This window comes from Rhagoletis zephyria, unplaced genomic scaffold, assembly GCF_001687245.7.
Source record: "Rhagoletis zephyria isolate East Lansing unplaced genomic scaffold, Rhagoletis_zephyria_1.1 Rzeph_scaffold_04995, whole genome shotgun sequence".
In the NCBI taxonomy this organism is placed as follows: Eukaryota; Metazoa; Arthropoda; class Insecta; order Diptera; family Tephritidae; genus Rhagoletis; species Rhagoletis zephyria.
The window spans coordinates 1-21,293 of NW_016162078.1; the positions used below are offsets into that span (position 1 = coordinate 1).

Here is a 21,293-nt window from a genome sequence, read left to right on the forward strand (position 1 = left end):
TTTTTTTTTTAATCATTAACTGAAAATTTTTGCAGGGTTTTGCAAAATGTTTATTTTTCTTCGAAAGTAAGTGTCCGAATGAAAAAATTTGTTTGGGTGCGGATTTAAAAAACATTAAACTATACAATTAAATTATTTGCGTTACAGAAATGTTTTTTTTTTTGCTTTTCAATATTTTTTTTATGAAAAATTTAGCATTTAAGCAATTTCTGCGCCTCGTGGAGGAAAATTTTTAACAACAACTTATGTAATAAACATTTCTGAATTTATCTATGAAAAAATTCGTTAATTTCGATATAGTTTGGTCGGAATTAATTTTTATTTGCCAGCGTGCGCGCCCGAAATTAATTAAAACAAAAAAAAACTCCATGGATCTCTCGAACGGCACGCCTGTACTTTGCTCACTCGGCCATTGCGACTGTTGGAGCGACGTGAGCTAAATGATATACAAGTGCTTGCTCTCAAAAGAGCTTTTCACCACGAGTGGTGAATGACAGAGCTCCTATTCTAAGACTTTTGTGCTAGACCTAACAAAACGCTTTCGCACCGTCTTGGCATCTGTCTTTCATTTGTCTTAAGACCTTTTTACTATTTTAGCCAGAATTTCCCTGTAAGATCTTACACCATTTTTCGTTACTTACTAATCCAAAACAACTGCATCATTAATTTGCCTATTCTCATACTTCCGCCGCTTCGTGCCATCATTCTCCCAGATCTCCAAGCCACTGCAGAACCTACTAAAAAGAAATTCTCAATTTGAGCTTCCAGATTAGTGAAAAGTCCGGTTCTGGCTATACATACATAGGCCCGGACGGGAAACGGAATTTCACCGTGGCGCCAGCAGCATATATTTCGGTTCAGTATTGCTGCAGCGGCAAGACGACAAGAAAAATATACGCGTTGGGAGGTTCAGACGCTATTTCGAAGGTATACCCTTCACAATAGTCACAGAGTGTAACTCACTAACGATGACTAACGAGAAGAAAAAAAAACAACTAAACCCTTGAATAGCTTGATGGGCTCTCGAGCTCGAAAACTACAACTACAAAATACGGCATAGAAGTGGAGATTACGTAGGTTATGTCGACGCCCTAAGTAGAAGACAAATCGCCTCAATCATAACCCCAGACGGCATTCAGCTCTAATTACAGGTTGCCCAGGAGCGGTACAAAACTATTGAGTCTCTACGAAATCGCTTATTAAACGAAGACTTAAAAGACTAAGATCTAGTGTACGGACTTATATATAGGAAGAGATCGAATGACAAGAGAGCACTATACATACCTTACGAGATGGAGTGTAACGTTGCCAATATCGGTTGATAAAACTCTCAATAAACTTTGTCTGTACTACTGGTTTCCAAATATGCGATTTAAGAAGAGAAGTTCATAAGAAACTGCTTGAAATGCATCATATATGCTACACCTCTACAAGCTAGGGAGAGAACCTTATACGCCATGCACCAAACTCCACTGCCGTTTGACACTACTCATATAGTCCATTTCGGACCGCTACTGTCGATCAGGTCAAAACGGAAACTCATCCTAGTGGTAAGTAGTCGATTCCTTTACGAAGTTCTTCAAGCTCTATCCAACGAACTCTATCAGTACTCGAGAGATCATCACCATTCTCGAGAAATATTTCAGCTACTATAGCCGACCAATATGAATTGTAAGTAATAGGGGATCTGTTTCGCCTCCATGGACTTCGGTCCTTTTTTGATGGGCAAAACATAGGCAGTTGCCTCTCCGCAGGCTAACGCGCAAGTGGAAACTGGGAGTAGGATATTTTGATACTATGCTATAGAAATTATTAAAACCACCGGGACCAAGTCGTACAGTGTGGTGACTACGTCGCCGTGATAAATGTTGATGCGTCAGTCGGGGGTAATAAGAAACTCATACTACAGTATAATGGTCTCTACGTGATCCATAAAATAGTACGAAATGATAGACATGTCGTTAGGGACATAAATAATTGCCAGCTGACTCAGCTTCCTTATGACGCGAATCAGGAGATGACGGCAGCTACCCGTCAGTCTGCAGATTGACTAGATATGGAGATTGATCCTTGATCAAGATTGGATGAGTTATAAAGCAGTCAATGCAAAAAAAAAACTTTTTCGGTGTAACCTATGTATGTACATTCGACAATAAAATAAAAATGTTTCTTAGCAAAAGTTTAAGATTTAAGATGGCCTTAGAAACAGGGGTGCAGGGCGAACTTCTTTTTCTGGTAGTTTTGTAAAGGCGCAACGTTTTTGGACCTACAATTTTTCAGGATTCTTATTATGTTTCTTTTCGGAATTATTATTTTTGAAGTACTTTGGAGATTTTTTTAGGATGTTTTACACATTTTTCGGTATTTCATGGGACTTTCCAGACTATTCCAGGATTCTCAGGTTTATTTCGGTATTTTTGGAAATGTTTCGGTATTATTGAAGCTATGTATTTCGAGATTTTCATTACCTCGGCATTCCCGGAAGTATCACGGAGTTTTGGGAATTATTTAAATACTCTTGTTTCTGTATTTTTTTATGTATTAATTTCAGATTCCAGCTTTTTGTGTCTACTGCGGGATTATCGGAATTTTTGGAAACGCTCCGATATTTTTGGAACTATTTTAAATTCTCGGGTCTATTTCGATATTTTCGTAACCACTTTGGGATTATTGGGACCTTTCAGTGTTTCTGGGACAGTTTCGGTACTTTTCAGGACTACTTTTGTATATATTTTCGGAAATATTTCTTAATTTTTGAAACTGTTTCGGGATATCCGAGAATGATTCCGGACCATTTCGAGATTTTTGGGACTATTTCGTGATTCGTAGGACTCGAATTTCGGGACTAGCATTTCGATATTTTTGTGACTACTTCAGGATTCTCGGACCTATTTCAGGGGTTTCGGCACAGTTCCGAAGTTTCCCGGGGATTTTTATAACTACTTCAGTATTTTCGGGACTGGTTCTAATTTTCGGTCCTTTTGCCGAATTTTTGGGACAACTTCGGATTTAGTTTTGGTCAACAACATTCATTAATCTCTCAATACGGCTTACATATGTACATATTAGTAGTTTTTTATGAGTTTAATAGCCAAAGTTGCAGCAAATTAAGCCTAGTCTTATACGTAAATAAAATCGAACTATAGTTTTTGAAAATTTCGCATGGGTGCTCCTGGATCCTAGAGGAGACCGCAGTATATTTGGCATGATGACATAGAATGATAGAAACGTAAACGACGACAGGCAGATATACATACATTCATATATACATAACACATTTTTTAACGACAAACTTTCCAACAGCACCAACAACTAATAATGAATTTGATGTGAGAAGTTTTCGGTGAAATTTTGCTGGAAAATTTGGTGTGCGCTGACGAAAGTTTTTAATGCCTCACAACTCAGCCGTTGAACAAAGTCATTTTAAAATGGATTATTGCCACCATCTGAAGCGAAATATCTTCCAAAGCCTGCATATACGTATGTATTTGTATGTACATATATTTGTTCACTCTGTAGATGTACATACTTATGTGCTTAGATAGTTTGCTGACTTGCATCTATGTATGTATATCTCACTCAGCAAACTCAACTCAACTTGCCGACTAGACTGCAACATCCGTTTGCGTTAATTTTAATTACACTTTAAAATTGGTCAGCAATTATGCTTCTCGGCTATGCAATTTGTTTGTATGTACCTACATGCCAACACGCTCGCTAGAATATTTTGCGGGTGTTGCAATGTCATATGATTTACATGCGCTTATGGTGAGGATTAAGAAGTTTTGGTTGACAATTCGCTGCGAGGATTTGGTTTGCTTAATCACTTAGCCAAACTAGGTATTATACATATAGTAGGTATCTAAGGGTTATGGTTTCAATTAGCGAATTTAAATTACTTTTGAACTTAAAAAACATTAAATAAAAAAATTATTCCCACCTGCAATTTTACAGCATTTAAAACGAGAATCATTGGTTTTAAGCTTCGAAATAAAAAAAAATAATAATCTATAAAAATGGGGTAGCGTAACTAACATCTTCGCTGAAATACAAAAAGCTGTAACTAACTAAAAATCCCAAAACTCACCCTTTGATTATGATGCATTTCATCGAATCATAAGTCCCCGCATCATTTTATGAAATAAAAAATGTTAGTTGTGGCTTTTTTTTTTTGCATTTCAGCGACGATGTCGTATCCGCCCTTTCCTTACTATACCCATACTATACTAACGATATGTACGTAGATAGTATTAAAATTCACAGTTAATGATTTACATCTGCCTAAGCTGTGCCACCTAATCAACAATAACAAATAGAGGCCTGGGTAAATAGTAACACAGGTTATGNACTACTTCAGTATTTTCGGGACTGGTTCTAATTTTCGGTCCTTTTGCCGAATTTTTGGGACAACTTCGGATTTAGTTTTGGTCAACAACATTCATTAATCTCTCAATACGGCTTACATATGTACATGTTAGTAGTTTTTTATGAGTTTAATAGCCAAAGTTGCAGCAAATTAAGCCTAGTCTTATACGTAAATAAAATCGAACTATAGTTTTTGAAAATTTCGCATGGGTGCTCCTGGATCCTAGAGGAGACCGCAGTATATTTGGCATGATGACATAGAATGATAGAAACGTAAACGACGACAGGCACATTCATATATACATAACACATTTTTTAACGACAAACTTTCCAACAGCACCAACAACTAATAATGAATTTGATGTGAGAAGTTTTCGGTGAAATTTTGCTGGAAAATTTGGTGTGCGCTGACGAAAGTTTTTAATGCCTCACAACTCAGCCGTTGAACAAAGTCATTTTAAAATGGATTATTGCCACCATCTGAAGCGAAATATCTTCCAAAGCCTGCATATACGTATGTATTTGTATGTACATATATTTGTTCACTCTGTAGATGTACATACTTATGTGCTTAGATAGTTTGCTGACTTGCATCTATGTATGTATATCTCACTCAGCAAATCTGCTATTTTGGCTCAACTTGCCGACTAGACTGCAACATCCGTTTGCGTTAATTTTAATTACACTTTAAAATTGGTCAGCAATTATGCTTCTCGGCTATGCAATTTGTTTGTATGTACCTACATGCCAACACGCTCGCTAGAATATTTTGCGGGTGTTGCAATGTCATATGATTTACATGCGCTTATGGTGAGGATTAAGAAGTTTTGGTTGACAATTCGCTGCGAGGATTTGGTTTGCTTAATCACTTAGCCAAACTAGGTATTATACATATAGTAGGTATCTAAGGGTTATGGTTTCAATTAGCGAATTTAAATTACTTTTGAACTTAAAAAACATTAAATAAAAAAATTATTCCCACCTGCAATTTTACAGCATTTAAAACGAGAATCATTGGTTTTAAGCTTCGAAATAAAAAAAAAATAATAATCTATAAAAATGGGGTAGCGTAACTAACATCTTCGCTGAAATACAAAAAGCTGTAACTAACTAAAAATCCCAAAACTCACCCTTTGATTATGATGCATTTCATCGAATCATAAGTCCCCGCATCATTTTATGAAATAAAAAATGTTAGTTGTGGCTTTTTTTTTTTGCATTTCAGCGACGATGTCGTATCCGCCCTTTCCTTACTATACCCATACTATACTAACGATATGTACGTAGATAGTATTAAAATTCACAGTTAATGATTTACATCTGCCTAAGCTGTGCCACCTAATCAACAATAACAAATAGAGGCCTGGGTAAAAAGTAACACAGGTTATGTGATAAACTGAATGTAAAGTGCTTATCGCGCTAGACTAAAGTGTTGTGTAATAAAAATATGCATTATCTGAATTGTTCTTTTTTAGTAAAATTACAAATTTTATTTTGTTCACAACAATTGACATAGACTTAACTCCGAAAATCTTGCTTTGCCTCTTCACAAAGAAATTGTTAAAATGTGTTATTTGTTATTTTTTAAGTATAATAAAGGATCATTAATTGGTGCTCGATTATTGACACCAATGCCTTCAAACGTCGCTCCGTCAAGTCTCTACTGCCTCCTTACGTCCGGTTCAACTTACATATTTTTATAATTTTTATCTCTGTTTATTTGCATGTGTACTTTGCTGTGATTACCAATTCATTATGCTTTATTTTGCTCTCATCGTCCTATTTGCATGACTGGATCATCAATGAATACATTTAATCAAAAGTAGGTAATCTAATCTCAAATTAAACGGTGGTAGAAATTAGATGATATTAACTAGCTGGCGCCTTCATATTTACAAATAACTGCAAACGTATCACCGCCCAAATGTTCGGCTAGCCATTTATTCTTTATGACAGCCAGTTTAAGTGTCTCACAGCTGAATTTCGCATAGAGATTCGTATGCAGCGCACGCCCCATACCTTCGATCACCAACAAATCAGTCTCATGTTTCTGTATGGCCTCGCACAATTCCACTGGCAAAGTGCGCATATCCAAGCATGGACCCCGCTGTCCATTTGCGTAGACTAGTAATCGCTGATCGTGCCATGCATGTGCTAAAACGTTGCAATATTTGCAACATTTATCCAGCAAATCAGACAACTCTCGGCTCGTTACATCATTCAATGAGGGTTCCGTGTTAGCACATAGTAACACTTTGGTGCCACGTTGCAACAGTGCACGCACAAAAGGTAACATGCCCAATACTACATCTACGCCACTATTATCTACGAAAATGAGCGCACATTTATGCGCATTGCCACGCAAACGTTGCAACCAAGCATCCAAGTTGTCGATTAGCCATGGCCGCTTCTCTATACGATCTAGCGCTGCATGTAAACCGAATTTTGAATCTTGTTCCAAAATACTCGTCACAGCTTGCGCTCCCCAATCGAACATATTGCCAGCGAGCACACCACGCACCAGTTCTGTCCAACGCGCTGCATTATCATCAATGGCATCCAACTCTTCGAGTCGCTTCTTCAAGGCTGCAAGTGCTGCAGTGTTTTCTAATTGTTTTTGTTGTTGCCACGGATCTGCGAAGCCAAATAGGCGCAATTTTGTCTCATTCAATTCAAGCAATTCACGTACACCGAGCACAGTTTTGTTAGTTGCATTAACCTCTGTATTTCTTTGGTACTCATCCAACTTTTCCAAATAAGATTTGCGAAATTTTTCCGAACGCTCGATGGCTGTTGCATCGGTTTGACGTTGACTTTCTGCTGCTTGTGTGGCAAATTTTTCTATAAGATTTCGAAAACAAGGAAACCAATAAGAAGCCGCATCTTTATCCTGATTCAAGTCTATGGTGTCTGGTGTGTAGGAACCTGGATCCTTTAGCAGTGTAAAACATTTGGACTCGCACATTCTTCTTATGTTGCTTGATTGAAAAGATTTGTTCATACGCATGAGCATCGATTCTTCGCTTTTATTGAAAAATTACAAAATACCTGCAACTTTCCCAAGAATATCAACTTTTCGCAACCCCTGACACGCAAGTCTCCCTTTTGCTGATATTTAGCATACAATTACTTTGCTTTCGTTCCGCAAGTGTTCTCTTCGCTTTTATTTCTGCGTTAATCTTGTTTGCCGCTAATTAAAGAATAATCACCTTTCCACGATTTTATCAATATTTAAATAGTTCTGTGTCGTACATTTTTGCGATAAAACATAACAAAACGAAAACAAGTGAATACCAGCTGTTCAGCGTTGCCACATCTGAAGGATTTTCATTGAGCAATTGACGTTGAGGAATTCAGTTGTGCAGCTAGGTCCCACTGCCGTATGTCTTAAACGGCCTTGTAAGAAAAGTTGCTTGAAAACTAATGTTATATCGCAAATAATTTTGTAAAATGCGCTTTTAAACGCAAAGCGAAATTTTTGTTTCACGTTGGGTGTAATTTTTACTTTCTGGAAAATGTACTATAATGAATTAAAGGTTTTGAATTGACATGGCAACCATTACATATGCTTGTACCTGCGGTTTTCAAAACCTGATAAACATGTGAACAAAAGAAACTATACTGTGAAAGAAACAACCGCAATCACTATAGCAAACATTTTTATCGCTTAACTCTAAGGGCTTTTATTAGTTTTATTTTACAAATCAAAAATTAGCTGCATGTGCCAAAATCAGCTATTGCGGTAATGTTTATTTTGTGGCGCTGTACGCTCCAGTAGTAGTGGTTAGTGGTAGTTTCAGATTTGGTAAAATTAGCACAAACGACCCAGAATGGATTCCTGCTCCCACCAACCTCTAAAAAAATTTGTTTTCCAGTAGTGGTCGCCCTAGCATCGCAATGGCAAATCTCCGTAAGAGCTTCTAAAAAGTATCTGCCGTTCGGGGGAGAAGTAAGCTTGTAGGCTGGCTGCCAAATTAAAGGCCCAATTCTCGCACAAAGGAAATTCTAGCCGAAATTGCTAATGTCATAGTTGGGGTGTCAAAAAACGTCATTGTTTTAAAAAGCGCTTTCCGACATTTCTTGTGGACTTTGTAAGGTAGTTTCTTCGGAATACTTTTAGGCAAAAAACTTCTGACAATAGTATTTGCGACGAGATTTGTCATCACGTAAGAAAAGATCTGTAAGACGCAAACAGCAGATTGCAAGAGGTATTCAGCTAAGCAATTGCATTAAATGTGTGGTTAATTTACAAAAGCAATTGTCAGTAACATTAATCTAGCAGTCTATACCCACCTTTATTTGCGTTCTAAAAGCAACCCTGCGTGGTTGTCCGTTGTCAAAATCAAAGGTAGCCAACTGCAACTGACGTTTGGTTTCTTTCCTGTTGACTTTTGGACAAATCAACATTTTATATCTCCTTTATAGGGAATTTACATGAGGCGATTTTTAGTTGAAAGCAACAATCGCCTGGTGTAAACGGCCTTTCAACTAATCGCTTACAATGAAGTTGGTCGGCTGCCTACTTTCGTTCAACTTTTGGTTCAACTAATCGCCTGTGAAAGTTGAATCACGTAAATTCCCTATTAGTTTCCGAGATATTGAGTTAAGAGTGTTGTTAATTTGGTAGAAATTTTGATCACATTTTGTCGTATTTCATAAAAGTGGCTGCCAAATTGTGGACAAATGAAGCTTACGACAAAATTTTACTAAAGAAAATTCTTCATAAACTCAAAACTAATTAAAAATAAACGTTAAAAATGAAATAGTTTTAACATTTTATGAACTAGTAACATTTTCAGAGAGTTTGGAGAAAATCTATCTTCGCGTTTTTGAGAAATTGCATTCCAAACTTCAATCGCGATTTCCCACAACCTGCCGAAATTAACATACGACAATATTTTACCCAGGCGATGCCGTGTTAATTGTGCTTCAAAAATCACTTGTCTCAAAGTAGACAGCAAGTCAACTTTTGCAGGCGAGTATCGCCTGTCAAAAAATCGCCTCATGTAAAGGCAGCTTAAGACGCAAACAGCAGATTGCAAGAGGTATACGGCTAAGCAATTGAATGAAAGGTGGTTTAAATTTACAAAAGGAATTGTCAATAACATTAATCCAGCAATCTATACCCGCCCTTATTTGCGTTCGAAAAGCAACCCTGCGTGCTTGCCAGCTGTCAAAATCAAACGTAGCCAACTTCAAGTGACGTCTGGTTTCTTTCCTGTTGAATTTTTGACAAATCAACAACTTAAAAATGGTACGGGCAAAGTAAATCGAAATAAATTACATTAATCGCAAGTTAAAGTGAATTGCAAATGATTGAAAAATTTAGTTTATAGACCAATTGTTGGTATAGTTAGCAAAATTATTAAAATTTGTGCATGTTTGTTACATATATGTGAATGTTTACGTACGCTGTCATTGTTCTCTGATTAATGCCATTTTTTTTGTTCTACAATTACTATTTTTAGGCCAAACGCACCAAGAAGGTTGGAATCGTTGGTAAATATGGTACCCGTTATGGTGCCTCCTTGCGTAAGATGGTCAAGAAGATGGAAGTGACTCAGCACTCGAAATATACCTGCACCTTCTGCGGCAAGGTAAAATGTTTGCATTAAAACCACATATTTTGATTGTGCTGTTAAAATACTAAAGCTTTTTATTTCATACTATTATAGGACTCGATGAAGCGCGCTTGCGTTGGTATCTGGTCCTGCAAACGCTGTAAGCGTGTGGTTGCCGGTGGCGCCTGGGTATACTCGACGACCGCTGCTGCATCTGTCCGCTCCGCTGTGCGTCGTTTGCGCGAAACCAAGGAACAGTAAACAGTAGCCTGAAATATGAAGTGTTTCTACACTTTAAATTGTAGGATTAGGTGAATTTATGTGAAATTGGCGCGGTTTGTGCTTTACCAAATTAACGTTTGGTTGTGTTGTTTGGCCGCCAGCTTACGGACACGATTGTTGTACAAGGAAAAACAAGAGTAGAAAAAAAAAATTCTTGCTTTTTGACAAAGCGCAAAAAAAAATTATCTATTGTGTTTGAGTTGCTGGTAGAATTGGGGGGTTTTTCATTTAGGTTTTTTTGGTAGAACTGAAGGATTCACAAACGGCGCGTTGATCGGGACTTCAAAAAATGTTGCATATCTTCAGGCGCCCTGCACCCGGTTGCATTTCCGGTCAGCCTTGCTGCAAACTTCTGCGCGCCTGGTGTAATTTGGTGTTTTGTCAGTTGCTGTGCGCGGTATTTATCGCATGGGAGAATTTTATCGCACAGGAGCATATTATCGCATGCGATATTTTTTGGGNTTGCATTTCCGGTCAGCCTTGCTGCAAACTTCTGCGCGCCTGGTGTAATTGGTGTTTTGTCAGTTGCTGTGCGCGGTATTTATCGCATGGGAGAATTTTATCGCACAGGAGCATATTATCGCATGCGATATTTTTTGGATATTTAATATGAAGAAGTGATGTTTCAAGGAAAGTAGTGATGTATGATTGGAAATAAAACCACTTGCTAGCATTATAATCTTTTATTTATCATTATATATGTATTTTCTTTATTATTATTTCATTCAAAAGTTAATTTAAAATTCTTCAGCCTAAATGGTAAAATACAAATGTCTCTTAATTAAATACTTATTACATATTTATAATAAAAAGTACAATTTTATTAGCTAATGATAGTTGCAGATAGTTAACATAATTAAAAACAAAAGGAATAATTGTTTTCTTAAAGTGGAAAATACATACATATACGGAAAAAATAGAATTTTCTTTTTTTTTTTTGCTTTCTCACTGCTTGGAAGAAACTGCTTTGCAGTGTGTGATTTCCAAGTCGCTTCTAAAATAATGCACCATTCAAGAGATATAATTTTTTACAATATTTAACTTATGTATAAGCAAACGTACATATTTGCTACTTGCAGTCGATTGCACTTTAAAACTTAATGAATATGAATTTACTAAAGTAAACATTTTATAGCAAAGAACTTTCTTTTTTTTTAGATAGTAGGTAGTTACAAAAATTACTAGTTTTAATCGCCGCTTTACAAATACAAATATGCAACGCAATTTTGCTTGCAATACTTAAACTTTATCAACTATTAGAAATTATTTTTAATGTATGTATGTATGTATTCATATGTACTTACAGATCACTTAAATCTTATGTAGTGTTTAGTTTTTATAAAATTACTATATACAATCGAATTGGTCGTTCATATAAATTTAATGAATTTCATTCTATTTTATTTTTAACTAATTTTCCTTTTGTGACTTCTTATTTATTTTTACTTTTTTATGATTATGATTAGTTACAATTTGAGAGATGCAAACATTCTGTATTTAATATGTATGTATATGTGTGTGTATCTTCCAGCTACATATTTTGGTATAGGAACAGTTGGTAAACAGAAGTATTGAAATGCAAACTGTGATGGAGAAAGTTTTAAAAGCTTCGAAAGCTCGCACATTTTGAGGATTTCGAATTTTTTATATAATTAAAATGTAACCATTTTATATTTAAAAATTTTTCTGCAATTTTTTCGTTTTAACATTCCCTTTTACAACTCATGAGCACACTTTTAATAAACTAGTGCTTAAAAAGACGACCCAAAATTTTTTGGAATTTTATGTTTACTTTTTCACGTAAACTAAGTTAAAAACTAACATTTGCAAACGGGAAAAATAAATAAAATACATAGAATAAAAAAATTAAATATCTTAGCCAAATTTGAAGTTCAAAATTTCCAAAAAACGTTATGAGTGTGAATATGATTTCTTTTTACCTTTAATATTTCTTTAAACTTCACTTGGCCTTGTCCTCGTAGATATTTTATGATATGCGCATACTTTTTTTATGTTTGTTGATTTTATAATTTTTTTCCTACGCTAAACCATATTTTATAGTAAATCTATAGTTGTCCAGTTGATATTACAATTTTATATATTTTTTATATATTTTATTGTTGTTTTTTCACAAAAGTTGTCAATCAAAAGGGCCTCAAGCTCAATAAAATTTGTTAAAAATAAATTGTTATTAGGCCATAAGATATACACAATTTTTTATATACATACTATTTTTTTTAAGACTAAAGATACTAATTATAAGAAATAAACTATGGGCAAAAATATATTTTTTTTTTTAGGTTTTAGAAGCTATGCCGAGGAGTATCCATTGTCAAAACACTAAAATTTAAAAAAGTTGAAACACGAAAGCATTTTTTTTAATGTATTCTTAGTCCAGTCAAATTCTTCAAACTTCGGAAGTTTTAAAGACTTGTACATACATTTTAATGGTCGCTTTTTCCGACAGGGTGAGCAGGTGATGTATTTTGAAACGATTTTCGTTGGCCCAAAAATACTTGCATATTTTACAAGTATGCGAACATACGTACGTATGTAAATATATCGTCGTCAATAAAAAAAAAGCCTAAATAACAATGCGAAAAATAAATGGCGAAAAATTATATAAGAAGTGCTGCGGTGCTGTTCTGAAAGTTTAATTTATTTATTCATCAGAAAAATGTTAATTGGCGTCTTTTTGTATTGTTGGTGACGATATGTACATATATATATAAGCATGTATGTACATATACGAATCTTGATGCTCCAAAATCTACCTTGCTTAGTTTTAATTTTTAGTCTAATTTTTTTTTTTTCATAATTATGCTTTCGAATTTATGAAAGAATTTTTAAATTAATTAAAAAAGAAGAAACGTTCAACTGTTTAGTGTTACAACCTTCAATTTGTGTTTATCTATTACATGAGAATTTTTTTTAAAAGATTCTTTTAATTTTCTGTTATTTAAAAAAGCAACAATAAACTAGTACATAATTTGCTTAGAAAAGATATTTTGTGAAAACAAAATATTTTGGAAAAAAATTATCTATTAAAAATTTTTTTTTAGAAAAATTCTGATTTTTCATTAAAAAAAAAACAAAAAGAAAAAAATATATGGTGTTACAACCTTCAATTTCAGTTAATTAAATGAAAATTAAATTTCTATCTATCACAAATGAGACACATTAGTACATCATACTGCACATATTAGAAAAAAAAATTTCACTCTTTTTAACAAGATTTTTTCATTTCTGATTTCTTTAACTAGATTTTTTTTAAAGAAAAATCGCTTTTAAGATAGTATATTCTTTTAAAAGAAAACAATTTTTGAAAACACTGATTTCTTTTTTTTTCATAAAAAAAAAATAAAAAAAATAACGCTTCTACAAATTTTTACGTTTAATAATATATAGATGTTATTAAAAATTTACGTTTTTGGAGATTTCAACATACAATCAATAAACTTGATAAGGAGAATATGTTCAGCTTAACAGATTACAAAACTTCCAAAAAATGGCCTAAAATGGTATAACAACTGTATGAACTTATAAAAATTTGATTGCGTTTTCCCCAAAAATTTACATTTTGAAATACTTTGTTATATTATTAACCGTGCGATATGTGTTTTTGAAACAAATATAAAACTTTTTTAACATTTTAAACATTTTTCAGATCTAATTGCAGTATAAACAAACTGATAAAATTTAAAGTATTTTGTAATGAAACAATAGATAGAAAAGAAAGATACATTAATTATATTAAAAAAAAAAGTTTCTGAGATTATTTTTTGAAAGAAAAATTACATTGGTAAATAGATGCATTTAAAAAAACTTACAAAAATAAGATTGCAGTAAATTATTCTTAAAAGAATGCATTTTAGAAACAAAAATTTTAATGTTACAAACTTTTACACCTACATAATTGCTGTACCAAAAAACTGACGAAATTTATATGAAATAGTTTTGTAACGTCACGACAGACCGATTTTAAATTTTACAGGTTTATGGCGCCGATTTCGAATCCTATAAATTAATGTAATTTTACAAATTTTTTCGCCTAATAGCAGTGCAAACAAATTTTTTAACGAAAAAGTAGATAGAAAAAATACGTTGATTATACATGCAAATAAAAAATTGGTTTTAAACAAGTATATTTTTTTTTTGGATTATAAAAAAATCGTTTTTAAAAAAGTACATATATACATATATTTTTTCAATGAAATTAAAAAAAATTAAAAATTCTCTTCCGAAAACTGATTTATTTTTTTACAAAAAATCCAAATATTAAAAAAAAAATCAAAAACAAAAATTTCTAAAAATTATTTAAGAGATACGTGCATTTGAAACAAACTTAAAAATTAGGTAATTTTTTTTTTGTTTTAATTTTTACAGGTTACGCTTCGATTTCGAATCCTGCAGATTATTTTACCATTTGTCGCCGCTTTCGAGGATTACTACAATTAGTTGCCATAAATTTAAAATTTTTTGGAAACCAAAACTCTGCACATATGTATTTGTAAACTGATTCGTTAACGACGTCGCGTCTACGCAACCGGCATGATCTGGATAAAAATTCAATTGCTTCCATGCGAATATTTTCATAACAAAAATTATTTTCATACATACTATGTACATTAAATATTGAATAAAAATTTCTCAAAATCATACAAAAAAAAAAAAAACAACCGGATACTGCAACCAAACTGCAGTTTAAAGCCCGCTAAAATGGAAAGTTTTGGGAGGGAGCTAAGAAATTTACATACATATTTTATGACACGTTTTAAGTTAAAATATTTACTATAAAATTTTAAATTTTTGATGCCACTTTTATGTGCGCTTTTTTTTTAAATGCCAATGGGTTGGTACGAACTTTTTAGTAATTTTTTTTCTTCTTTGAATATTTATGTTCTATTTCCAGTACTTCGACTATGCAACTAGTCACAGCTGAAATTAAAAATTAAGAATTTGCAAATTTCTCGCTATTAGGTACAATTAAAACATAATTTTCATAAGTCACTATCAGTGCTATGACTTTTATTAAACGCTTGCTTCATCATAGTATTACTATACGTAATTTAGTTATGATTTTTTATGTTTTCTTCGTTTCTTATTTTATGGCTACGAAACTTGCAAAATTACCACCAAACGTTTTACTACTAATTTTCTTTTTTTTTTGGAATGGACGTTTTAAGTGTTTTTTTTTGTGTGTTTATTTTTTCTCTTTTCCTCTACAAAAAAATGTCGTTTGCTTACTACTCCTAAATACTAAATATTTACAAGAAATTATAACTTGATTTATGTAATCATACATATTTTTCGCTCTCAGCTGTATGATATTCGTAAACACATCTGTGCTCATTGCATACTTACATATGTATATAGTATGTGTGTATGTTACTGTATCCAGTATGATGTATCCATGCATATTCAGCAATTATGCATCCATCGTATTTTATTTAAAATTTTTGTTTTTTCTTTAATCATAGGGAAGACTTTGCAAAGATAATACGAATTACTTTGTTGTTGCAGACACTTAACCACCAATCATGCATGCAATTATTTTCATTTTGAAACTTTTTTATACGTATGTATGTATGTTTATGCGTTTCACATATGGTATGTATGTATGTTGATACTACATAGTATTTAATTGCATATCTGTAACTCATTTTTTATCTTTCCGTTTACGACAAATTTATAAAATAAACTTTACAATATGTATGTAGTTACAAATGACTTAATATGTAGAACAAAAAATATTTTAGTAGTAAAAATCATATACATATTTATGTAGGTATGTACATATGTATGTATATGTATAATAGTTATAGTAATCAGCAAACATTAGTGTGAAACAATAAAAAGTTAACTAACATGTAAAAAAAAAATTCTTTTATATTTTATATATGACAACTATCTATCTAACTAATTGTAAATATCATGATTAGAAACAACAACAACTAATGTGCTTGCCACTTAAATTTCGATTCCATCAACCATTGTTGACCCTTTGAATAGTCGCATGGGCGTAACAGCGGCGTCACTGGATCATTACGTGTTGGACGTTGCAGGCAATTGCCAGTGTTTGTGTGTCGTATCGTTTTATCCTGTGCGGGAAGAGAAAGTAAATACATTCATACATACATACATGGGTAAATGTTAAGTAATTGGCAATGTTATTTTCATGTTAACACATTTTAATAATAATACACGAGTGTTATGCGATTAATGGTAGAAGAAATTTGCTCAGATAATGCCGAATTTCCACTAGGCATTGAAATGACAAAAAATGTATGTCATTTAAAAAATGCCATGTGGAAATGAACTTATTGATTTTTTTTTTTTAATGTAATGACGCGATTATTTTTTAATGCCCGTCTGGAAATCCAGCATTATGCCGAATTCCCGCTAGGCATTAGATGACACATTGTTAATGACAAAGTTGGGAATTAAAAAAAATATCTGTGAAAGAAAAATTGCCATTAAATTCGTAGCGCACGTAACGTAGAAATATGCCACAATGAAGGTTTTGCGTTTGCAAATAAAAATCAGCTGTTCCTTATGGCCGCGTACTTGGGGTTTACACAAGTCACTTTTGCAGAAACAATAGAAAAACATTCACAAATTTTTTACTAATATATATTCACACTTCTCTTGATGTCTTCGTCGCTGTCTTTGGCTTTTCTCTGGACTAGTACTTTACTCAAACAATGTGAATATTAATACATATTCCCAATTGTCTTTTCTTGTGTAAACGCAAGGTTATACAACTATCAGCAGTGACGTACTTACATACGTGCGTCAAAAGTTGAGTGTTGGCCAATGTTCGTGACGCGAGGGTTGCCAATCTGACGCGCTCTATGCAAACACACACACAGTCTACTCAACTGTCACTTTCATGCTTGAGCGAAACGTACGCAAAGTACCAATTCTGAAGCGGCCATTAGAGTTTAAATATATTTTATAGTTTATTGCTTTATTGGTTGAGTTATCATACGCAGCCTACTACTATGTTTGGCAAATATGTTTTGTGAAACACACTTATATATATTAATGCTTTTGCAAACTCACCTCGGCATCGTAAACCCATTCCTGATTGCCACCCATATTATGGCAACGCACCATATTGACCGGACCCATCGCATTCGCTGCGTCCAAGCATAGATCATCGGACATGATCTGTTGTCGTTTCGTATAGGCGAATACCTGATTGCCACCCAGCCCGTGGCAATAGCTCACGCCTACCTTTTCGCTATATTTGCGGCCCATCGTATCGAGACACGTCTCTGTTTCGGCGTTACGAATCTGTGTGTGAAAGTGTACAAAAAAAAATGTTTGAATAAAATATTGTAGAAACTTGTATTATTTCCTTGCTCTCTCACCTCGCCCAAGTAGAAATAGTCTAATGGCATCAAACTTTCCGGATATATATTTTCCAAATACCACCGGAAGCTTTTACATTTTAGTCGTTCACGCAACGCACGACGATCACTCACATCACCAGCGACAGCTTTGCGTGCTCCTGTTTAGTGTGTTTTTTTTTTGTTTTTTTGTTTTTGTTGAAATAAAGAACGAGAATGCAAAAATAAAGCAAATAATGCATGTTAATAAAATGTTTCATCGCGTTTTAATGAGGCAACAAATTTGAAAAAAGGAGTTAAAGAACATAAATATGTAAGTATGAAGTATGCGTAAATGTTTGTGAGTGAAATTAGTGCCTTGTGTTAAATATTTAAAGTGGTGTAAGATAAATTTGTTGGTATTCCTATGCATTGTGAAAGTTAATGTGTTGAAGTATTTTTTGGTGCAAGTGTATTTGTATATGAAGATATGCTGTAACATTTATGCTAAGGATCTCGACTAACAATACAATAATTTGATTATATTTTTTTATTATTTTAGAGGAGTCAGAAATTATATAGCCAATGCAATTATCCACTATGTGACATAAGTAAGATTCAGCTACGACAAGTTTGGGTTGAAGTGGCTGCTGAACTTAGAATAAGACCACCTCAGCTAGGCCCAAGCAGTGGCCAATTGTGACTCCACATGGATCCAGAACCCCTGCGTATTCTAAAGTTCGATCTAAAAATCCTACACTTAGAAATGTCTGCCTTCTCCGCGTTTTTTTTTAGCCAATTATTCACTTACAGGGCAATTCTGGCTAAAATAGTCGCAAGTTTTTTTTTTTTTAATATTGGCAGGCAAAATCTGTGGTAAAAACATGTAGGTCCTATTAAAAAAAAAGGATTTCCGGTCAGTTCAACCCACATCCAAGTTTAAATCTTTGTGCAACATTTAGAACAAACCAACTAACTTTGGAAAAAATTTCGAGCTTTTTAATTAGATTTCTTAGAAATATTTTGAGTATGCAGTTTTTTAAGCCCATTCAATTTTAGCAAGGCACATTGAACACGTAGTATCAGTAGCGCAGCTGATTTGATTTTTTTTTTTAATAATTTGCCATCGAAAATGTCTCAATTCAACATCCAACTGGATCATTGCTATCGGCAGCGAATGAAGAACAAAACTTTCTTCAAATTTAAAAGAAAAAATTTCACTACTAAGTATTTAAAAATGTACTTAAAAATGGCAAAGCAATTTCGAAAAAAATATCATTGTTTTTATTTCTAGGAGTAAGGTAAGATCGCAGCTGATAAAATCCTAATTTTTGAATGATGGCAAGGAAGAAAATTATTGACATCGTCATCGAAAAAACTTGTCAAAAATCAACGGTGTAAGTGCCCTGCAAACCAAAGTTCCCGAAATCTTAACGAAATCTTTAGGAGTATCTCATTTACGTAACGATTTTTTTTTACGAATCTTCAAAGAAAATTATATGACACGAACTCGTAATGAAATTTCTGTACGAAAAATAAAGAAAATTCTGCAAGAAATTCTTCACATAGCAGCATTACTTTCATTGCTTTACCGATTTTCTTCCGAAATTTCGTAAAAGAATCGAAGTGTGGTGCACAGTTTATTTAATTTTAGAAAATTCGGCAAAAAATCGGATGAGATCTTTACGAGTTCTTTAAAATTTCTCTACAATTCAGAATGCTCTGAAAAAAATAGTTTGCAGGGTCCTAGCTACTTCAAACATTCACTTTGATATACCAAAATTGAATTGGCTACGAAATCGCATACCCAAAATATATCTAAGAAATTAAAAATTTGTTGGTTTCTTTTTTTTTAATATCGCTTAAAGATTGAAGCTTGGATTTATACGGTTTTTGTTAAAGAATAATGTATATTTTTATAAAAAAAAATAATAATTAAAATTAGGAAATCATAAAATAAATAGTCAAAACTGTTCGATATGTGAGTGTCGTAAATCCTTGAAAATAACTTTGACTTTCTGTACCGTAGCGGTATAATACTTTTTCGACTTAGTAGCTGGTTTCGAAGCCGAATTTGTAGATTTTTTAAGATGTATTTTAATTTATGTGTGGCGATTTTCGATACCATGCTTGCTGCCTTGGAAGTAATTATCGTTTCATTCATCTTATTTGGTATACGCGAGTATTATATGACCCGTTTATTTTGAAAGTGGCATAAGTCACTTCATACCTCTTGTACTTAAACGAAAACGTTTCCCCTTTGATAAATGCAGTCGAACGAATAACTGTCGCGTTTAGATCCAAGTAACCATTTATTTAAGCACAAGTGCTGTGAAGTGACTTATGCCATTTTCAAAATATTAACAGGCTCATAAATTTAAAACTGATTGGTGAAACCGGGCATGAAGATAATAAACTGTAAAACAACTGAATATTCATTGGCTATATAAGTTCTTCTAACATCAAGGTATATTTTTTAATTTACAAATTTATTGTTTTACCCACGAGTGTTTTGCTCATGAGTGTCGTTATTTTGTGTTAGTACTTAGAACCAAATATTAATAATATATGCTATACATACATATGTACATAATAAATTCAAATAAATAGTATACACAAATATAGTAAGCAAAATGAAGAATTAAGCGCATTGCAACAGGCAAACAGTTAATATATAAACGCATAGAAGCATAAAAAGCTCATACAAACATGACAAACCATTTGATATGTACAAAATATAACCAAATAAATTGTATATCTATTAAGTTTTTTTTTACACAAAAAAAGATAAAAAGCATAGTAGATAAGAAAAGTTCGGAAAATCTGTTTTAAATAAATTTTAGTAAACATATAAATTCCAAAAATGCGCCAAACAAGTTGGCTAAAACCAAAACTAAAGTATATAACAAAGAACAAGTCAACAGTTGTAGGAAGACGGGAGACGCAGGACAACGCTTTTTGCACAACTTTAAAGCTAGGACAGGGACACATAAAGGCAGCCAGGTATGCATGTATTAACATACGACTAAGAGGCAACTTGCAACAGGCACAAATAAATTACAAAACGAAACAGGATGTGAACTATACAGGACCAGTGTGTGGGAGGGGGGGACAGAAGACGTGTAACAAGGAGCATGGTGAAGGCATGCTCATGTATGTCCAGGGGTGGTGAGTGGAGTGGCGAATGCAGTGTATTTACGAGCATACATACATACATCAGATGCATGTTTACAGAATGTTGCATATGGTGGCTATGTTTTGCGAAAAATTATTATTTTCTATGTAACTGAGGCTGGTTTTGCTAAATTCAAATTTTTATACATATATATTTTTTTTAATATTCATTCTTTGAATCTAATTAGTCGAACTTAGCAAAAAATCCAACCAGAATCGAAATTAAAATTTCAACGCACACGCAAAAATATGTAAGAACTATTTAGACAGACAAAACAAAGACATTAAAACATAAACGCTAGTATAAAATATATATGTATGTACATACACTAGGTGACAAATGAAAGTGTACACCTTGTTCCAAAATAATATTCACAAATATTTTCATAAAAAATTATTTGCATCAATTATATTTGAAAATATAGTTCATGAGCTACAAAACTCCAAACCCGAAAATTTTCTAGAAATTCTGAATAAAAAGTTGAATAATGTTGGAATTTTTGTGAACTTTTTATACAGCGTGAAACTTCGATTCACATGGTTTATATTGTAGAATTATCTATATTTTCATAAATAA

At 33.2% G+C, this 21,293-nt stretch overlaps 3 protein-coding genes across 3 annotated transcripts in view; 1 reads left to right on the forward strand and 2 right to left on the reverse strand.

Moving 5' to 3' along the window:
- Positions 1-6,112: 6,112 nt before the first annotated feature.
- Positions 6,113-7,665, reverse strand: LOC108371453 (pantothenate kinase 4). Its single transcript, XM_017627018.1, has 2 exons — positions 7,414-7,665; positions 6,113-7,343 (listed from the first exon to the last, which is right to left on the reverse strand). The coding sequence occupies exon 2, from the start codon at positions 7,328-7,330 to the stop codon at positions 6,239-6,241; it is 1,092 nt and encodes a 363-aa protein (XP_017482507.1). The 5' UTR covers positions 7,331-7,343; positions 7,414-7,665; the 3' UTR covers positions 6,113-6,238.
- Positions 7,666-9,508: 1,843 nt separating this feature from the next.
- Positions 9,509-10,393, forward strand: RpL37A (ribosomal protein L37A). Its single transcript, XM_017627019.1, has 3 exons — positions 9,509-9,619; positions 9,834-9,962; positions 10,041-10,393. The coding sequence occupies exons 1-3, from the start codon at positions 9,617-9,619 to the stop codon at positions 10,185-10,187; spliced, it is 279 nt and encodes a 92-aa protein (XP_017482508.1). The 5' UTR covers positions 9,509-9,616; the 3' UTR covers positions 10,188-10,393.
- A 4,894-nt stretch (positions 10,394-15,287) lies between these two features.
- Positions 15,288-21,293, reverse strand: part of Pgant5 (polypeptide N-acetylgalactosaminyltransferase 5) — a 28,116-nt gene continuing 22,110 nt past the window's right edge. Inside the window, 3 exon segments of the mRNA XM_017627020.1 lie at positions 15,288-16,309; positions 17,274-17,507; positions 17,585-17,724. Of these exon segments, the coding sequence (XP_017482509.1) occupies positions 16,163-16,309; positions 17,274-17,507; positions 17,585-17,724 (521 nt within the window). The 3' untranslated portion in view covers positions 15,288-16,162.

What these genes read in the sequence shown, in the direction of transcription:
- LOC108371453 (XM_017627018.1), bottom strand. Translation starts at nt 7,330, where the DNA reads ATGTGCGAGTCCAAATGTTTTACACTGCTAAAGGATCCAGGTTCCTAC.
- RpL37A (XM_017627019.1), top strand. An exon ending in CCTGCACCTTCTGCGGCAAG is followed by an intron (nt 9,963 to 10,040) that starts GTAAAATGTTTG and finishes ATACTATTATAG; the next exon opens with GACTCGATGAAGCGCGCTTG.